Source organism: Arachis stenosperma, chromosome 10, assembly GCF_014773155.1.
Source record: "Arachis stenosperma cultivar V10309 chromosome 10, arast.V10309.gnm1.PFL2, whole genome shotgun sequence".
NCBI lineage: Eukaryota > Viridiplantae > Streptophyta > Magnoliopsida > Fabales > Fabaceae > Arachis > Arachis stenosperma.
The window spans coordinates 3,484,997-3,503,988 of NC_080386.1; the positions used below are offsets into that span (position 1 = coordinate 3,484,997).

The 18,992-nt window shown below is 33.5% G+C and overlaps 3 protein-coding genes and 1 pseudogene across 4 annotated transcripts; 1 reads left to right on the forward strand and 3 right to left on the reverse strand.

The window, feature by feature from the left end:
* Positions 1 to 19: 19 nt before the first annotated feature.
* Positions 20 to 1,562, reverse strand: LOC130956587 (GDSL esterase/lipase At1g29660-like; annotated as a pseudogene).
* Positions 1,563 to 4,141: 2,579 nt separating this feature from the next.
* On the forward strand, positions 4,142 to 5,702 carry LOC130954603 (vacuolar protein sorting-associated protein 28 homolog 1-like). The gene is made up of 2 exons (XM_057881360.1): positions 4,142 to 4,232; positions 4,728 to 5,702. The coding sequence occupies exon 2, from the start codon at positions 4,886 to 4,888 to the stop codon at positions 5,513 to 5,515; it is 630 nt and encodes a 209-aa protein (XP_057737343.1). The 5' UTR covers positions 4,142 to 4,232; positions 4,728 to 4,885; the 3' UTR covers positions 5,516 to 5,702.
* Positions 5,703 to 6,827: 1,125 nt separating this feature from the next.
* On the reverse strand, positions 6,828 to 7,748 carry LOC130956588 (syntaxin-125-like). Its single transcript, XM_057883629.1, has one exon. It carries the CDS (start codon positions 7,746 to 7,748, stop codon positions 6,828 to 6,830), a length of 921 nt encoding a protein of 306 aa, XP_057739612.1.
* Positions 7,749 to 10,173: 2,425 nt separating this feature from the next.
* LOC130955708 (B3 domain-containing protein Os07g0563300-like) lies at positions 10,174 to 16,905 on the reverse strand. 2 transcript variants are annotated; one of them, XM_057882639.1, is made up of 14 exons: positions 16,568 to 16,905; positions 15,123 to 15,204; positions 14,895 to 14,993; positions 14,380 to 14,707; positions 13,918 to 14,266; positions 13,708 to 13,804; positions 13,414 to 13,588; positions 13,189 to 13,268; positions 12,752 to 12,799; positions 12,390 to 12,653; positions 11,971 to 12,020; positions 11,605 to 11,718; positions 11,412 to 11,482; positions 10,174 to 11,298 (listed from the first exon to the last, which is right to left on the reverse strand). In XM_057882639.1, exons 1-14 carry the CDS (start codon positions 16,705 to 16,707, stop codon positions 10,538 to 10,540), a joined length of 2,658 nt encoding a protein of 885 aa, XP_057738622.1. In that variant the 5' UTR covers positions 16,708 to 16,905; the 3' UTR covers positions 10,174 to 10,537. The 2 variants fall into 2 exon arrangements, with proteins under 2 accessions (XP_057738622.1, XP_057738623.1); XM_057882640.1 differs by lacking the exon at positions 16,568 to 16,905 and adding an exon at positions 15,472 to 16,520.
* Between the last annotated feature and the right edge of the window lie 2,087 nt (positions 16,906 to 18,992).

Consider the following 18,992-nt stretch of genomic DNA (forward strand, 5'->3'; position numbering starts at 1 on the left):
CCATAGGAAGCAGAGTTGCTTATAATATCTTGAAAGACACCTTAACTGTTGATGTAGGTGAATCTTGCATCTGGTAGCTGCTTGTTGAGTTGATCAACAAGGATTTCAATCCATTGTTGAATATTTGGTTTGCTGAATTGATCCTTTCTACATATGTTGTACCATCTCGACTATTTTGGGCCAATTCATTAGGGCTGCAACCTATCTGACCTACTCCAAATAGCACCATCTTTCTTGTTCCATAGTTACACAGAATCTTCAAAAAAAAAACAATCTTTTATTAGTTACATTAAACTTAAAAATGTTTGTTAGGTAGTTACATCATAATTATTTTAAATTGCATGCCCAAAAATAGAAATGAAATGAAATTAAATAGTACCAATTGCCTTCCAGTTTCTTCTCTGATTCCGCCAGCAGCTGCTGATGCATAGTTGACTCCTTTCTAATATTTCTTGCTCACTGGCGCTTGAAAACGGAGATATGTAACCATCAAATCTCAAAAGCTCAGCTGTTAATTAAATTAATAAATTCCAATATTAAATGGCACCTAACAAGCCCATGTGATTGGAATTCAATTTAAGTAACGGGTAGGCAAAGACCTTCTAATATGGTGCCAATATATATATGCATAAATAAAAAATGAACGCATGCATGCATAAAATAAAACAATAACTCAAATTTAATGATTGAAAAACTGGCCCTAGCTAGATAGAAAGTCGATAAATTTATTTAAAGGTAATCAATTAGCCATGTAATAAATTATTAAAAGATGTCAAATCTTAGACAGTTCACTATAGATAGATGATATTATTATTGTGATTAGTTAATAAAGATGATTATGACAACGATAGATGACGTTAACAAGCAAGCTCATGCATGTGAAAACCAGTTAAGGCAACTAATAAAAAGTGTGTGATTTTAATTAAGTATATGATATTCAATTATTCATGCAATTTAGATGATTTAGAAGTTAGAAGCAAACTTACTAATGACATCAACATGTACAGTGGTTTTGCCATTGGAGAACCTTCCAGTTGGGCCACCAAAGTCAATCCCATAAGGCTGGTAATTGGCTTTAGCCAAAGAGTTTAAGATTGTTGTTGTTGCCATTGTCCACCAATGAGTCCCCAAATATGAAGTAGCATGGTACATTGGTACCTGTGATGCACCTTCAACTACTTCTACTACCACCACCAGCAATGTTCGTTGCCACTATCATCTTCACAATTATATAATGAAGCTAAATCACCCACGGCAAAGTGGAAGCTTTGTTGTTTAGTTTAGATGCTATGAAATATTTGTCGGATGAGAACAACTATATATAGGAGTAGAAGAGTACCGACTATGCTTTATTTTATTTTATTTTTTTACAACTTTTACTGTTGAGAGTGTTAGTTAGGAACATTAAATTCACGCGGACATAACGTGATGAAGAAATTGGACGACAGGGGCAATCTTAGCAGTGTACCACTACCTCTTAATATTATATTATTCTTATCGAACTTTGCAATTATGGCAATTTTCGCGTTATTAGTAGTAGTATTAGTACCATAAACATTCATTATATATTATGTAATGGAAAAATTTTCACATATACCATTTGCTTTAATGGTACAGCGATATGTCATGTACGACACAGTATCAGTGAGGTTTTCATCTCTTGTTTTGTGACATGAAATTTTGGAAAGATTCCAGAAAAGTAAGTAAAATAACCAAAAGCATAGTGAAAAAGCATCCATTATTTGGCTGAATGTTGTTAAGTGGGTTAATCGGCTCCAGCTGTGAATGGTTTGAAGCTGATGGGCTTATTGGTTCGGACAATTTCAAAATAAAGAGAATAACAAAGTTGGACCAAAATTCGGATTTGGATTATGTTCAAAGTTTTTTTATATTGTTTAATGAGGACCAAGAGTTGAATAAGGATTTGTGATTAAGGGAAAAAAGCATATGTTTCCAAAAGTAATAGGGGAAAAAAAGATAAAAGGTCAAAATTTTGGTATGGTCATAAGGTGGCCAATAGAAAACAAAGATGGAGAATTTATGCCATCGGAGATAAAAACGTGGCAAAAGAGGAATGGAGGGGAAAGGCAAGGCAAATGATTAGGTGATTTCAAAATTGTTTGTACTATTACATGGTCTTAATAATAAAATATATATTTTTTAAAATTTTTAATAATTATTAAATAATTTTTATTTAATTTTAATTAATAATTAATTATTTATATATTATTTAATAAGTAAAATATTTTTTTTATTTTTAACATTTGAGGTAAGTTCTAAAATTATTTTTAACATTTAAATTGTCCTATTTAATAATATATGACAAAATTGACATTAAGAATCGGTTAACAAAATTGATGGCAGAATAAAATTGAAATAATTTTAAAACGTTAGAGACTTAAATAAGATGAAAATGCTAAGGACAAAAACATACATAAAAATAAATTTTAATTGTATCTTTAATAATATCAATTTTTACCGTATATAGTTATTTAATTATTTTTTTAATTACATCTAAATAAATTACTCTTAATAATCCAGATATTTTGCGATTACTAAAATTGGAGCCCAAAGACAAAGCTGGTGGGTAGGGATGACAATACCACCTGAACCCGCGGGTACCCTCGGTTGGACTACCGGTTTACTAGTTTTCCGGTCGAACCGGTTAGTCCGGTCCGGGTTTACTAGTTTTTCGGTCGAACTGGCCAGTCCGGTCCGGTTCTTACAACTTTCCGGTCGAATCGGTCAGTCCGGTCCGGATTTACTAGTTTTCCAGTCGAACCGGCCAGTCCGATCCGGTTCTTACAACTATGGATAAAAATGTGACGAATTCTATGTAAATTATTGTACGACAAATAGGGTAAAAATTTGCCTTTACCCGTCCCGTTGCCACCCTACTGGTATAGTTGTTTAAAAAAAACATATGAAAATTTGGATACAATAAATGTTGAAAAAAAAAATAAAAAAAAGTCCCTTAATAAATGTGAATGTCATAAAATTGTGCGTGATGGCCCAATTTCTTTTTCGTTATTGGCCCAGCACTCTTATGCTCTCAAACCGCTTTCACGTTATGCCTCGCCTTTTCCACTTCACCGTAATTTATTTCGTAATCCTAGCCCAATTACTGTGGCCCATTAACTCCGCACCTAAGCCACACGGGGATAGGCCCTGCAATCCACAACGAAGCTGCCTACAGAGAGCGACTAAGCCGCTATGGTAGAGTACGTATACTAAGGGCATGGTTCTACAATTTCTAAAATTCATTCTTCGATTAAGGGGATATTCCATTATTCACTCACCGTACTCTTTACAATGCTAATGGCATGCTGAAATTACTCTGCAACATTTGAGCCTTCAACATATTTTATACAATATTTCAACAGTCTAAAATCGATGGATACCATTATACCAGTCAATTATACTGGTATATGTGAAAACCTTCCTATGTAATATTATGTATATATATATATATATTTTGTAATGCATAGTCGCCTTAATTAGTGCTAAGAGGTGTGGTTATTCGATTTAACGGTTTAACCAATTGAGCACAAATTAAAAGAAATATTCACCGGCGGTTCCACGTTGGCGGTGAGTCGGTGAATTTATTCGCGGATGGCGGCGGCGCAGCAGGGACAGCGAGTGAGGGATGAAGAGGAAGAATTGTGCAGTGAATTTTTGAATTTTACTGAATGTGAATTTCAAGGGTAAATTTTTTTTTTTTTTGTTAAAATATTGAAAGGTGAGGTTAGGATAATTAGTGAATGAATTTTTGGAGTGTTTCTTTTGTTCTTTGGGCTTTTTATTACTGAGTCCATTTTAGTTTATTTTTTTGGTAACTCTTAGACGAAAAAAAAAACTATTTGAGTTGGTTAGCTAGCGGAGTTGATTTTAAAAACAAAGAAAAGGGAAAAAAGAATGGAGCGGGTCGTCACAGGTAACGTAACAGTAAACGTTAAAAATAGAAAGAGAAATGAGAAAAAGAGAAAAAAGAGAGAGAGGCTTTTTCAACTGCTACACGTCGATGCCGTAAGCAGCAATAATATTATGTGACACCCCACACGCAACCCCACTACACCCTACCCTACCCGATTAATTGCCCATCCCATCTCTCAACTCCTCTATCTGCTTTTTTCTTCTTCTTCTTCTTCTTCTTCTTCCGGAGCTACCATCACTCTCTTCTATTCAAAACGCGCTTTCTCTTATTCCTTATTTCTTATTTCTTCTTCTACCCTGTAAGCCTCTCCCTCCTCCTCCTCTCTCTTTCTCTCCTCAAATTTATAGGGTTCTGTAATGTAAATATTTTCCCAATTTTGTAAAAAGTTCTTATTTTTGATATGGGGTTTTCTTCTTCCCGTTTTTATTTGCCTTCTTTTCACATCAACAATCATGTCGTTACTCCTCACAAGATTCTTTCAACAAAATCTCTCCAATCCACAATTCAAAGTCTTATTTTTCTTGCTTACCCTTTCGCTTCTTATTCCACGTCAAGAACAAAATTGACGAAGCCTAGAATGGCCCATCCTGTTTTCTCGACTGTTTCTTGTTGCTTTTGCTTTATTTTAAGACAAAGTTGGCATTTTTAGACAGTTTTCCCATATTGCTCCTTTTTTTCCCCTCTTCTTCTTCTTCTTGTTCTTCTTTTGATGAAAGATCCATTTCCCTTGTGCTTTTCAGTTTTGATCTTTTACAACTTACCTAACTCTTTTATTTCGCTGCTTCTTGTTCAGTTAAAGAAGGACCCTTCTCTTTGCGCGTGTCCCGTCCTCTTCTCCAATCCTCCACCCTCACAAGAGTGTAAAAAGCACACACCAACCTTTGTATTCACCATATATAAATATAAGTATATATAGATAGATATAGATATATAGAGAGAGACCCTTCAGTTATGGAGGTTAAGCTATGGAATGACAAGTGCGAGAGGGAAATGTATGATAACTTTGCTGAGCTTTATGCCATTGTTAAGGCCACTGAGAGGCTTGAAAAGGCTTATGTTAGAGACATAATCACACCACAGGATTATGAATTGGATTGCCAGAAACTCATAGCACATTTCAAAACCTTAGCTTCCACTCTTAGAGGCATTGTTCCAAGCATTGAGCACTTTGAACAAACTTACAACATGGATTGCCCTGCAGCAATTAACCGCCTTGTGGTATCTGGCGTGCCGGCTACGGTGGAGCACCGGGCGGCTGCTGCTGCTGCTGCATCAACCTCTGCTGCCATTGTGGCTGAGTGTGTGCAGAATTTCATTACAGCTATGGATTCATTGAAGCTCAATATGGTGGCTGTGGATCAGGTTCACCCTTTGCTCTCTGACCTTTATGGTTCACTCAATAAGCTTAGCATACTGCCGCATGATTTTGAGGGGAAGACAAAGATGAAGGAGTGGATTGGAAGGTTGTCAAAGATGGGTGCTGCTGATGAGTTGATAGAACAGCAGGCTAGGCAGCTTCACTTTGATCTTGAGTCTTCTTACAATTCCTTTATGGCTGCACTGCCTAATGCTGCTTCATGATTCACTCATTTCAGTTTGGGGGTTATGCTTTTGTGATTTTAGATTAGATTTGTTTGTTTTCTGGTGATTTTTTTTTTCAAGTTTACTATTATTCTTGTTGTTGATTGGAGAGAAAAGGAAAGAAAAAAAAATTGGATATTTGGTTGACAACTTTGTATATTTTTTAGGCTGTATTTCATTACTTTTACATATTTCTTATTATTGTTATGGTTCATTGAAGCTTTTTAATTTTTCAGTATGGACCCTTTTCCTTGGAGTAAATACTTACAATAGTCTTTTAATTTTTTTAAGCCAAATTGTTCTCTAAAATTTTTATTAAACAAATAGGTGTGCTAAACTATATCACTTTAGTCTCCGGTTCATTGGAAATTTAACAGTCTAAATTAACAAAGGTCAAATAAATTAAAGATGTAAAATGAATTAGAGATTATCTTGATTCAATAAATATTTAATAGATAATATGATCCTAAACCTTAAAATTTGGGGAAGTAATTTAAAATTTTAAAGTTTAAACTACTACTCTTTGCTACATGTGTATTTCTTCGGTTTAAATTCCCTTGTACTTTTTGACCAGGGTGAAATCTTACTTTATATTAGATTACTAGTGCTTATAATTATTCTCATTTTCTTTTCTTGGCATTATTATACTATTACTAGTACTAGGGTGAAATCTTACTCTGAACTAATTTCTAATAGGAAACATATATTGAAAGTTGAAGCTAATAATTTCATAATGTGGATGACTTGTGCAAATCACAAGATCCTCTAAGGTATGGGTTATGCAATGATGAGCCTTTATGTTTGGGAGAAAAACAATAAGAGTATGTAAATAAAGTGGAGTGGATCTTGCTCTTCATAATTATAGTGATAGGAGTACTGTCCTACAAGCCAGGCTAATGAGTAATAACTGAATTGCTACAAAAGTTACTGTTTTTCCTTTCTTCTATTACTAGCTCAGACTAATCCTTGGTTCTCTGCCGGAGAAATGATAAATTTGTTGTTCTATGGAGAGAAAAAAACATATAATTGGGCTGCCAAAAAAAACCATCCAATTAAATCAATATTGCTGGCCCTCCAAAGACCAAGTCTTTTTGTGAAAAATGAGACATGTTGTTGGTAGTGGCACAGAACATTAAAAGGGCTGGTGCACATGTTTGAGATTTGATACGCCCTTAGAAGAAAATCCAGAGCTTGCCCTATAGGGATTTTCCAAGTTGATTTCTAAGTGCAATCTTTCCATGAAGAACATGAGAATACTTGTGCATGAGATGCATGCATGCATGTGTTCTTAATGGCCATGATGATCTGGCCTTCACCTTCTTCTGAAATGTGGTAAAAGATTTAACAAGAGAGGAGCCAAGAGTAAAAGGATGAGGAGAATAGCAAGAATGATGGCATAGCAATACCACTTCCTAGAGTTGGTTTGATAATCTCTAGCTTCTTGAAGCTGAGAAACACCGCGAGTAACGAATGAGCTTGCATGCGCTACATGACTCTCTATGTTATTAAGCTGTTCCCCCTGAGACTCTACCAATGCTGCCATGTCCATGAACACCTGATGCAACTCTATCAAATTCTTCTCAATTTCCTTTACAGCATCATGCCTTTCTTGAATTTCTGATATGGTGTCCATTATCTGACCCCTTCCTTGTTCTCGAATCGCTTTCTGTACCAAATTTTCACTCTCTCCACTTGATATCAAATTCTCTATGGTCTCTTCATCTGCCTTCTCCCCTGTGATTGTGAAGTACCTGCGTTCAATGGTTTCCTTGTACTCATGTTGCATCTTTGCTCTCAAGCCTTGAAAATCGTCCATCATGTCCTTTAGCTTCTTCCCTAATCCACTAACCACTGAAGTCCTGGTTCTGTCTGCAGAAGAACCAGGACCACAGCCAGGAACGTTTCGATTCGCTGCATTGGAACGCTGTAGAGATTCAAGCTTGGTTTTGATGATCTTAACATGCTTGAGGACCTGCACAACATCTTTGTCCATCCGAGCTCGAAGATCCTTAACGGTTTTGGCATCATGAATGGTTTTGCTTTCTTCATTGGCTTCTTGCAATTTTCTGCAGAGGCTCTCAACCACTTTCATCTCATCTTTTACACCCTCCACTTCTTCAAAGAATTTCTCCAGATTTAGGCTTTCCCTTCCAGCCTCCACATCATCAACCTGCCTTTCCTCCTTCAGGTCACTGCTGTATTTTCTGAAGGAACCTGAAAACAGGTCATTCATTTTTACAACCTTGATTTGATCAACAATCACAAACACTTTTCTTTTATTCCATTCTTCTCAATGAAGTAACAAAAGGCTCATAAGAGCATGGCTGTCTTGATTTATGTGCTCTGGATTTGATCAATTTTACTAATGTTGAGGGAATTAGCAACAGAAGGCTGCAAGGTGAATAGTTTTTTGAATTAGAGGTGCATGGTTAATGCAAAACAAGGACCAACCATATTACGTTGATTCTAATTTGGAAGTAGGATATACCAAACGTTGCTCTTATATTAACATGTGGCATGCTGGTTTGGCATAGCATTCGATAACAAAATAGTGTTTCTTTTTATTTTTTAATAATGAGAAATGCTAGGGGCTAATAATTTTGGTGTTTTGTAATTCTCAATTGGCCATCAATGTGACTCACTTTTGTTTTGATGGTTAAGTGTTGGTTAGAACTCACTTTTGTTTTGAAAGTGTTGGTTAGAAAACACAAAAGTTGCTGGCCCGACCCCTAGACTCTTCTTTTAATAATTATTAACTACTCCTTATTTAATTTTTTATATATTATTTAATTATTAAATCTATTATTTATTTTATAAATTATTTTTATTATTCATCTAGTATATTTATTAACAATTAGAAATAAAAACAACGAAATAATTTTTTCATAAATATTTTGACAATGTAAATCAACTCATTTTTTTTTGATTCGTTACATCTGTAAACGCTAAAAAAATTTTATTATTTGTAATTTAATCGATTCAAAATTCAATGAATTAGAGATGTAACACAATCGATTGAATTGCATTATAGAATATAAATTTTTTTTTGTTTAATCGATTGGCTGGTATCACCATCGATTGAACGCGATTAAGGGTATTTTCGTATTTAATCAATTGGTGTGGTAACATAACATAATCAATTGATTGAGATTTGCAATGTATATTAAGCGGTTATAATTTTTTTGTCACTTTTTATAAATTATTATTTTATTATTTATCTATCTTATCTTTAAAATTTTATCTTTAATTTTTTAAGTTTTTATTTTTATTTAGATACTATAACCTTATCTTTTTTAATACTAATATTAATAATTGATAAATAATAATCTATTGTCAATTTGTTTTTCAATTACCCAATCTCCTTGATTATCAATTTGTTTATCATTTTTGTTTATTATTTATCCATCTTCTTGATATCTAATTTTTCTTTCTCGTCTATCCATCTCCTCAATATCCAATTTTCCAGAGAATTCTATTCTAAAGGTTAATCAATGCAAAATACATTACTCTAAAAAATGATAGGAAATTAGAATTTCAAGGATTACTCAATGCAAAACACATTACTCTAAAGACATCTAAAGAATGAAAATAACATTAATATATACAAATATATAAATAGAATGCAAACAAATAAAAAAATAAAAAAATATTTTTTATAAACAAATTGATTATATAAAATAAAATATAATTGATGACAAGACATAACATTTGTATGATATGGTTGTTGAAAGAATAAATGAAAATGACATTACTTTATCGTAAAAATATGATTTTTTTAAACTAACATGTATATATATGGTATCATACCAATCAATTGTATACGAAAATACCCTTAATCATGCACAAAATTCAATCGATTGAATAAGAAAATATTCTTGTTAACCTCTTGAGTGTTTATGGGGTGGCTATGTCATTTGAGCTATAACTCATTGGTAAGAAAATACCCTTGTAATTTTGCGAAATTCAATCGATTGTATAACAATTACAATAGATTGAATTTTAAGAAAACTCCTATTGCCGTGCCATATTCAATCGATTCGATTGAATTATTAAGAAACACAATTTTACCTGCAATCGATTGAATTATCAAGAAACACGATTTTACTAGCGTTTACAAATGTACGAATCAAGAAAAAAAAACTCGTTGATTCACATTGCCAAAATATTTATGAAGATAATTATTTAATAAAAAATCTATTTCATTGTTGTTTTTGTTTTTAATGGTTAATAAATATGATAGATAAATAAAAAATAAATTTAATAATTAAATAATACATAAAAAATAAATTATAATTAAAATTAAATAAAAATTATTTAACAATTATTAAAAATTTTAAAAAAAATATATTTTATTACTTAACTATTTAATAATCCAAACTTCTGAGACCGTCAGAACCTATGCTTCTTGGTTTTACTCTCTAAAATTGAAGTCAGAGTCCAATAGATATTTCTTCATTCTATTCATATCTTTTTCTTCTTATTATCAGGGTTACTTAAAAGAAATCATTAGTATAAAAAATTTGATCTGATATATTTATTCACAGACGTTGTTTGCTTAAAAAAGATTTTCTTCTAATGAAGACAAAACCAAGGTGGGCTTTCTTCTTATTATCAGGGTTACTTAAAAGAAATCATAGTATAAAAAATTTGATCTGATATATTTATTCACAGACGTTGTTTGCTTAAAAAAGATGTTCTTCCAATGAAGACAAAACCAAGGTGGGCTTAAATTTCTACCAGAAACATCTTTCAGGCTAATAATAAATCGGTAGAACAAATTAGGGTTAGTTACATTTTTTGCATTGTTGTTGAATAAGGTGGAATTGGTGAGCTTTCAAGAAACTAAATAGCTTCAACCCAAACCCCAATCAGCATTTCACTAAACAAACTGCTATGCCTATGATGATGTTTTCCGTCTATATTATCAAAATAGTTGTTCATCAAATTGCCCTTTTTTCCTACTCCTCATTATGTACACCTGAACAAGCATTAAGCCGAAGTGATAAATGTACACTATAATTTTCACAGATTCATAGGCAAAGCTTGTGCATGTTCCTTGCTACCATGACTACTACTGCCGAGAGCTACACCATTGTTAAGTTGATCTTCCCTGACTCCATCCGCAACCTGAAGTGACTGACTTCTAGATGTATCTCCAATACCGCTGTTCAACGTCGGTTTGGTACACTTCTCGACAGCATTGTGGAGCGATTTCATCATGCCACCGGAATCTGAACCGGGAGACGACTCTTCTTCCCGTTCTGGCTGGATATTCAGGTCGATTTGGCCTTTAAAAGGTGAGGTAGATGATTTTACCTGGTTTGGATCTTCATCAGAAACCTCATTGCCTTCCTTATTTTGATTTGGGCTACTACTGTCAACAGGGTTACTACAAGGCAAGGAATCATCCTCAAGAAAAATTTCGGATGAATGTAATGGTTGAGAATGTGGTTGCTTTTGCTTTTCACGTGTAGTCTCTGCTTCCTTCTCAAATTGTTTCTTTTCACGTCGTAACATTAGAGTCCGGAATCGACGCTTTACCGTTAAGCAGACATTACATGTGCATGACTGCTTATGCTTGGGGCCCTTTCCACTGGGAGGTTGAATGCAAACAATACATGAGCAGCCCGGCCTATGACGCGGGTGTTTAGTAGTGGCCTGGGCAGACGTAGGGAGTGACTCACCCTCTCCCAAAATAGCTAAATTTGCTAGTGTGTCAAGTCCCTCCAAAGCTTCAGCATTATCAGATTCCTGCTTGGTAGCCTTCATTTTGTTGGAAGCAGCTGCAATACAAATGCATATAACAACACACTAGTTTTCAGATTAGTTGAGATTACATCATAACTACACTATGTTTACGACATTGATTCAAGTGAAGCATGCAAACAATTCAAACCTGAATTACAAGGCGGAAGCAAATTCTCAATCTCTTCTGTTGTCATCTCTTGAGCAGCCGAACATGAAGATCTAGCACCATGAATTCAACAAATAAAAAATATGCAAAAGATGATCTTAATGAAATGCATGCTTGTTCAATCCAGAAAGATTAAAGATAGCAGAAGTAATAGGAGAATGGATCACTATTGTACCTTTCTGGGTCCCATGAATTATCTGAACATGTCCATTTTGATTGAAGAAGTGCACTTGCTGGCAATTTACGCCATTTGAGACAATCTTCGCACTGAGCCCACTGGACCTTTTCACTGCCAAAAATGAAGTTCATTACCAGCAATTAATTTACATGGTTAGAGATTAAAACAAAATCGCCCAAACTAAATGATACAAATATCAAATAAGGCATCTGTAACAAAACAGAACATAAACATACCACATTCTCAAAAATATGGTGTGGATTTTTCTAATATGTATCAAGTATCAACATTCAGTACGTAATTATCAAGAAAAAGACATGTAAAAGATTGACCAATATATCTAATTAAGGACAAGTTATTTACCCCGTATTATCATCTGTGAAAATTGTAGGCTTTCCAAGCACCGGAGCATCCTGTAAAAGCATTGCCAGCCAAACAGCTTTCAGTCATGGTGCATAGTAGTTCCCAAATCTCTTTCAGAGGAATGAATCAGCACGATGACAACAAACAATAACATAGACACTATAATTCAAGTCCACAATTGGAAGTACAAGTCTAACGGCTTCAATATTTTAAGCCAAAGATCTATTTCGGTTCACAAACTACAATTGGACAAGGAAGATGAAGTTTGGGAATCTGAACATCTGGCACGCATATTGATCGTGCAAATTGCTACTAGAATAAATAACTAGAGTGTGTAAAGAAGAAAATTAAAATGTCAAACAATGTGTTTGACTCTTAGTTCAATACCATTTCTGAAATAAAGCACAAAAAAATGGTACCTCATATTCCTCAAATTCAAAACCTTCAATCACAACAATACTTGGGACATGGCTAGGAGGGGGACGGAGCAAGCCTTGAGCTTCTTGCCACGTAATCTTCAGCTCTATCATATCCTCACTTTCAATTTTTAGACGTTTACTTTTTGAACCCAAGATGTTGAGCTTTCTCTTTCTAGGCATTGAAGATTTGCTCCCCAATGCATCTTTTGCTATGTAGCCAGATTTATCAACTTTAGACCATGAACTAGGATCAGCCAACTCAACCTATAGATGAAAAATGTAACCAAGTGTGATTGGAAAAAAAAAAAAATAATGACTGCCATCATAATAAGCTAGAATGGAGATAGTAATAGAAAACTAACTTCACCAGGTGCAGAAAATCCATTTCCATTCTTATTTGTTTCATTGTCCTGCAAACAGAAAATTATGCAAACAACAGTTAATAAATCCAAAGTTTCAAGTTACAGGAAGCATAACATACAAGATATGCAATAAATTCAGAAGTTATTGATCAAACTGATGAATTATACTATATTTATTGGAAAATGTCCACAACTAGAAGATTAGCCAAGGTAAACTCTGCTGATTTCAGACAATTGAAATTTTTTTACAAAACTGAAATAGAGAATAATGCTGATTCCTAAAATGTTAGCAAATTAGTTTCATGTGTTTACTTTTCTTTACAACCATCAAGCTACAGTTATACCTAACGAAGCAAAGTCTCTAACTATATAATTCACATGAACCTATAACTGCATAGTTGAGAAAATAATAATATGCAGGTGTTCAAGGAAAGTACCTGATCAGATGGCGTGGCATTTGAAGCCTTTCTAAATCCCATAACCAACCTCCCTTCTGGCTCCAATCGACTAAATGTTACTGAGAAAATCAATGAAGGTCAGCCACAAACACAGAAAGTCCTACATATAATGAATTATATACCAAGATGGTGGGGATAAAACAAGGGGGCAAAGAACTAAGCATGTAAAACAAAAGGATTTTTCAGGGAGTGAAGAAGTGTTACCTGTGTCACCTGCTTGCAACTGCATTGACTGTATGCAAGGAGTGACGCCCTCTAAAACATACATCCTGCTATTATTGTTTGGCCAGAAGCGAAATTGAAATATCCATTCCTTGCCTTTTGCATCAAGGATTTTAAGTGGCAATCCTTCAGGCTGAGAAATTGGTGGGAAGTAGGCCTGTTTCATTGAATTGAATGTAGTATTATAATATACATCACAGAATGTATCCTGGGCTTATATTCAATCCAAAAAAGACTTTCAAAACAACAGTTTGAAGAAAGATTCTCGAGGCCAACCTCGGCACACTTTTTTGGTAGCACTAAACGCCCAATTCTCCCAGCATCACTGGCACTCAAGGTTTTTTGAAACAAGGGAGTGATTACTGAATTAGAACTTCCACAAAGTTAAGATATTTACTTTCCTGTATGACTTTCTCATAATTGTAAACTGGAGCATTACAAAAACTGATAAACTAACACAATGATCATATTAGACTTGAAGGATACTCTATAGATATTTGTTGTAGCTCTAGATCAGTACACCTGGGCCAGTACCGTGGCAATAACTGGTTTCTTCCTCGGGCATCTGCCCGAGGCCGTCCATTACGAACCAGAGCTTCACTTGATGAGTCGAGCGCTAATTGCATAAGGCCACTGAAATGTTTTCCTGGGGGAGTTTGTATTTGTTGTGAATGACTTCCTGTCACTCCAATTTGACCATTTCTTTCATTTGCAGATGCATAAGGTATAGACATACCAAATGGTTGAGAAGATGAATCTTCCTTCAGAGATGGAGGCTGCTGGCACATATTTAAACCTGAACTTGGTTTGTCATCATTCCTTATTCCTGCAAGGTCTGTAAAAAACATAGGTTATGTAGCCATCACTGTGTTATTAAGAGACTCTTCCATCCCAAACACTTGACAATATAAAAGTAAAATGTTTGAAGAAAGATAGAGCATGCTTTACCATTCATAAACATCGTTTCCCGGGTACCAAGCTTCACACTCCAATTAACAGATATTCCAGACAAATCGTCATTTTTCTTTTCCATGGTGGAGGCAGGTAACCTTTCAATGACATACCTTTTGTCAATGCTATTAGACAATTCAACTAGGGATGGCACATCTGGATGTAAGTCAGATGAAGAAACTGAGTTGAACAAACTCGGTGCTTGTTTCCATGGAACAGGACCTGATCCAGCTAATTGACTCCAATTTTTTCCAGACATGTCTCTAATTCTTTCTGGTAAACGATTTTGAAGGGAGAAAGATTGATGCCATGGCGAGTTAGATGGCTGAGATACAGATAACAAAATATAGATTTAGAGCCACCATGTCAAAAAATGCTGAACTTGAAAAGAAGTCTGATGATGAGATATATGAACTCATCATACCATAATAATAATAATAATAATACTAATAATAATAATAAGACAAAGAACGGAGGGGAGGAAGGAACAAATTATTGATAGTGAAACCTACCAAAACCATATGTTTGCGGGCACATGCAAGGCACTCAATTCCTCCAGGATCCAACAACATAAAGGCATGACTTGAAACAATACATCCACAATGAATCCGCTGCAAAGAAAGTTTAATCATCAGCTAAACCCAAATAATAAAATCTGGCCTTTGGGATCTATGTTCAATTATTCATATATGCAGCATAGTAACATTAGTTTATGTGACTACAACAAAGATTTCACTGACCTTCCTACAAGTCTCACAAGTCCTCCAACCAGATGCATTTGAGTGAAAGATTTCACAGAATCTCCCTTCTTCAAAAACAGAACTATGTATCATAGAAACAGCCAAATTTTAAAAACTGAAAGGCATATATGTATCAAATATGATAGTAAAATCAAAACATAACATATGATAAGCTATCAGCACAACTATTCAAATATGACCAGTTAAATTCTTGATCAAGAAATTCACTATTAAGTATAACCAACATAGGAGTATTTATTTATTTTTTCTTTCTATCATAAGCAATAAGCAAAAACAATCGTTAATGCAATGTCTATTTAGCTACTTAATTATCACATGACCAAATCACCTTAACCAAGTTTCTGTCATCAATCCTCAATAAGTGCTACTCAACACTGCAACTTTCTCTTGGACACATCCATCCCTAAATCTTAGTTTCCCTTGATATCTACTTCAGCATTCTCAGGTTTGATATACTTATTGCTCTTGGTCTTTCCTTTCCCACATTCCCCACCATAGATCATTGCCGGTCTTAAAGCTATCCAATAGAATTTCCCTCTGAATATGATATTCACTAGATAAGAGGAATAGTGAACTCTTTGGATCACAACTTTTTGTATAAGATTTTTGTGGGGGAAAATATGGGGTTTGGGATAATCTAGAAATTTAAAGGGATCATGAAGTTTTAAAATAGTATATAAAACATTTGGCTCAGATAGAAGCACTAAGAAACTCACTACAATCTACTCGCACAGAAGTTGGTTGCATTTGGCATAACTATAGCCTACAGCTCAGTATTGATAGCTATGCAATCAAACAAATAGACTAAGCAAATTAGCTCAAACAAAACTTTAGTGCTTACTGCCTGAGATATTGACAAAAACAACTATGAATATATACACCACATAATTTCCGAAGCACTCAAACGGTCTCTACACTTAAAACATGATGAAATTTGAAAACTTTTACAGCATGATTTTAAGAAACAAAAGAGGTCCATAACCAGATGAAACAAAGAGAGGACCTGGAAGTTTAATCCAAAAGCATTATATTTTTGTCTCTTCTGTTCAAAAATAAACTCCCACTTCACAACAGAAACAGCAAAAGTAATGGAAATGTTCACCCCACGTCGGACGAAACACCCTTTAATACACCCAAAAAAACAAAAAACCAAAAAGCAGTAAACTTTATCCAAAATTACATAGCAATACCCAAACCCAGAAACCTCGGCTAATCCCAATTCTCGTATAGCAGCTACCACGTGTAACTTACTCCAAAGTCCCAATTTTTACGTATAAAAGAATGGAAAACTGCTACTTAAGCTCCAAATATATATATTTTTAGAAAAAAAAGTGTTTTTTATGGCATGAAAAGAAAAAAGAATAAAAATTTGAAAGAAGAAAGAATAGTGTAGAAGTGAAGCAAAGTGGGTTGAGAATAGAAACCCGCATCGATCGCAAAGCTCGGCTAGGTCTCCGGAACGGAGTGTCCAACCTCTCTTTGGTGGTTGGGACTTGAATTCTTTGCAGTCATAATTGAAGCAGAGCTTGGACGTTGACGAAGAAGCCGACGAAGCAGACGCCATTTGAGTTGAGAACTCAACCTGATCTGTTGCAATCACCAATAATCACCAAAGCCCAAAGCCCAGGGAAGAAGGGTTTTAGAGAGAGAGAGAGAATGCAGCTATGTTGTGTTCATAGCAGTAGAAACTGGGAAAGAAGAAAGAATTGTTTTTTTTTTCTTTTTCTAATTATTGTTTTTTCAATTTTGAAGAGGTGAGAGAAAGTGAGTGAAATGGGTATTAAAAAGTAGCAGTGATGTTATTCATTCATTCGGCGGCGTCGTTTTCTATATTTCAACACTTTTTCGTATCTCTCCTTCCAAACTTTGGAAAACACTTTCACACTCTCCATCAATTAAATTATCATCATGCCATACCTTTGGAAACAAATCAAAATTAAACACTTGCATTTACTGCTAAATCATAACACACCCCACACTAATGCATTGTGCTGAGACTTATTTTACCAAAATAAAATCATTGACCTAACTAAACAAATTAGCAGAAATGTTTCATAAAATTAAAAATCTTATCGGATATTTATAGAATAAATTATTATTTGTACCATAAAAGATATAGACGCTGACAAATGTACTCATATAAAAATAACAAGATAGTATTCATGTGTAAGAGTATCTGAATGTTATTGGTTACACAATTGATACGTTAGGTAGTTTTGGCACACGGAAGCCATTTTTCGTGGTTATAATTATCGTTTTATTTTTATATGGATATATTTGTCAGCGTCTATATCTTTTATAGATATAAATAGTAATTTATTCGATATTTATATATTGAACAATATTACAAAATTAGTATAATTGATTGTTGGTAGTTAATAAAAAATATAGTGTTGATCTACTAGATTAAAAATATTAGATTGTTGGTTAAAAATACTGATTAATATAAACTAAAATTATTAATTTTTTTAATTAAATAATAATCAAAATAATTAAATTCATGATAAACTAATATTCAAATTTGATGCAAACGTATTTTGATTCACAAATAAATTCTAATATCAACCATATCTCAGGTAAGTATCTTACATTAAAAGGTTAATAAATATCGATTTTAATAGTGATTTAAATCGATAGTGTTAGTATGTATGATGTACTTATGTATTTAAGAAAATAATAAAAAACCATATTTTTAATAGAAAATTAACTAGTATTAATTTAATTTCAAGACAAATAAGATTTTACCACATATACATGAGGCACTTCATAGGTCAATAATACACATACACATACACATACACATACACATATATAAGCTGAAATTCAGCCCTGAAAAGTGAAAAGTGGAAAACTATAACTTGACCAATAATGAAGGAAACTCCAGCTTCACAATATTGTAGATTATTATTATGATAGATACTCATTTTGCTCGTTTATTTTATTGAAAAATACTAAAGAAGAAAGAAATGATCCTGAACCCCGTACCCGTAGATTGGGGGACGTAGTAGGAAGAATTAATTTGACGATACGAATATTCAACTATTTATATATTATTATGGTGTCTAATTAAGTAATTAACTTTTTTTATTTGTATATAGTTATTAAAACAATCATAAAATTTAATTAAAAATATGAATAATTAAAAGAAAAGATAAAAAATGTTTAGTATTAGTTTTTTTTATTAATTACTTTTTCTAAGTTTTTTATTTCTTTTAATAATAAAATAGTATTTAATTTAAAATGAGAAAGACATATAATTATTTAAAAATAGTGAGGTTATTAATTAGGTTAGGCAATTACTAAGACACTATCTTGCATGGCTATGGCCCGCGTTCTCACGCATCACATTCACGTATCGTAATTAACTCCATAATCCATCTCCATTTGTGATTTCCAAGGGACCTAATTAGTAATTACTACTCTCTTTTTTCCTCTAAACTTACATAATCACATCATTTCATATAGTTGTATATATATGTTGTCCTAAAAGTATTAGTACCGTATTAATATTTAATACTATTGTGATGAGTAATTTACCTTACATGAGATCCTAAAAGTTAGTAAAAATCGTCTAACTAATAATTGTTAATTAAGTGTATTAACATATGAACTTTGCTAACCAATATTCTAGGAACACTGGTTCGTTAAGTTTTTTTTTTAAGAAAAGAGAAAAGAGAAATTCATAAGTTATATATTATTTTTATAAATATTTTAGAAACTTGAAAATGTTAATTTTTCAACATAAAATTTCTACATATGTAATATATTTTTATAAGCACTTCTAAAAAACTAGTAATTTGCAAATACTCTTATAGCACTCGTTAGCTAAATTCTAAGTGTTTATTATTT

Bases quoted from the DNA above. Each gene is read 5' to 3' on its own strand.
- LOC130954603 (XM_057881360.1), top strand. From the start codon at position 4,886: ATGGAGGTTAAGCTATGGAATGACAAGTGCGAGAGGGAAATGTATGAT.
- LOC130955708 (XM_057882639.1), bottom strand. From the start codon at position 16,707: ATGGCGTCTGCTTCGTCGGCTTCTTCGTCAACGTCCAAGCTCTGCTTC. The intron at 13,589-13,707 runs GTTGGCCTCGAG...TCAATGAAACAG, and splicing joins TACCAAAAAAGTGTGCCGAG to GCCTACTTCCCACCAATTTC. The intron at 11,483-11,604 runs GTACAATAGTGA...TCATGGTGCTAG, and splicing joins AATTCATGGGACCCAGAAAG to ATCTTCATGTTCGGCTGCTC.
- LOC130956588 (XM_057883629.1), bottom strand. From the start codon at position 7,748: ATGAATGACCTGTTTTCAGGTTCCTTCAGAAAATACAGCAGTGACCTG.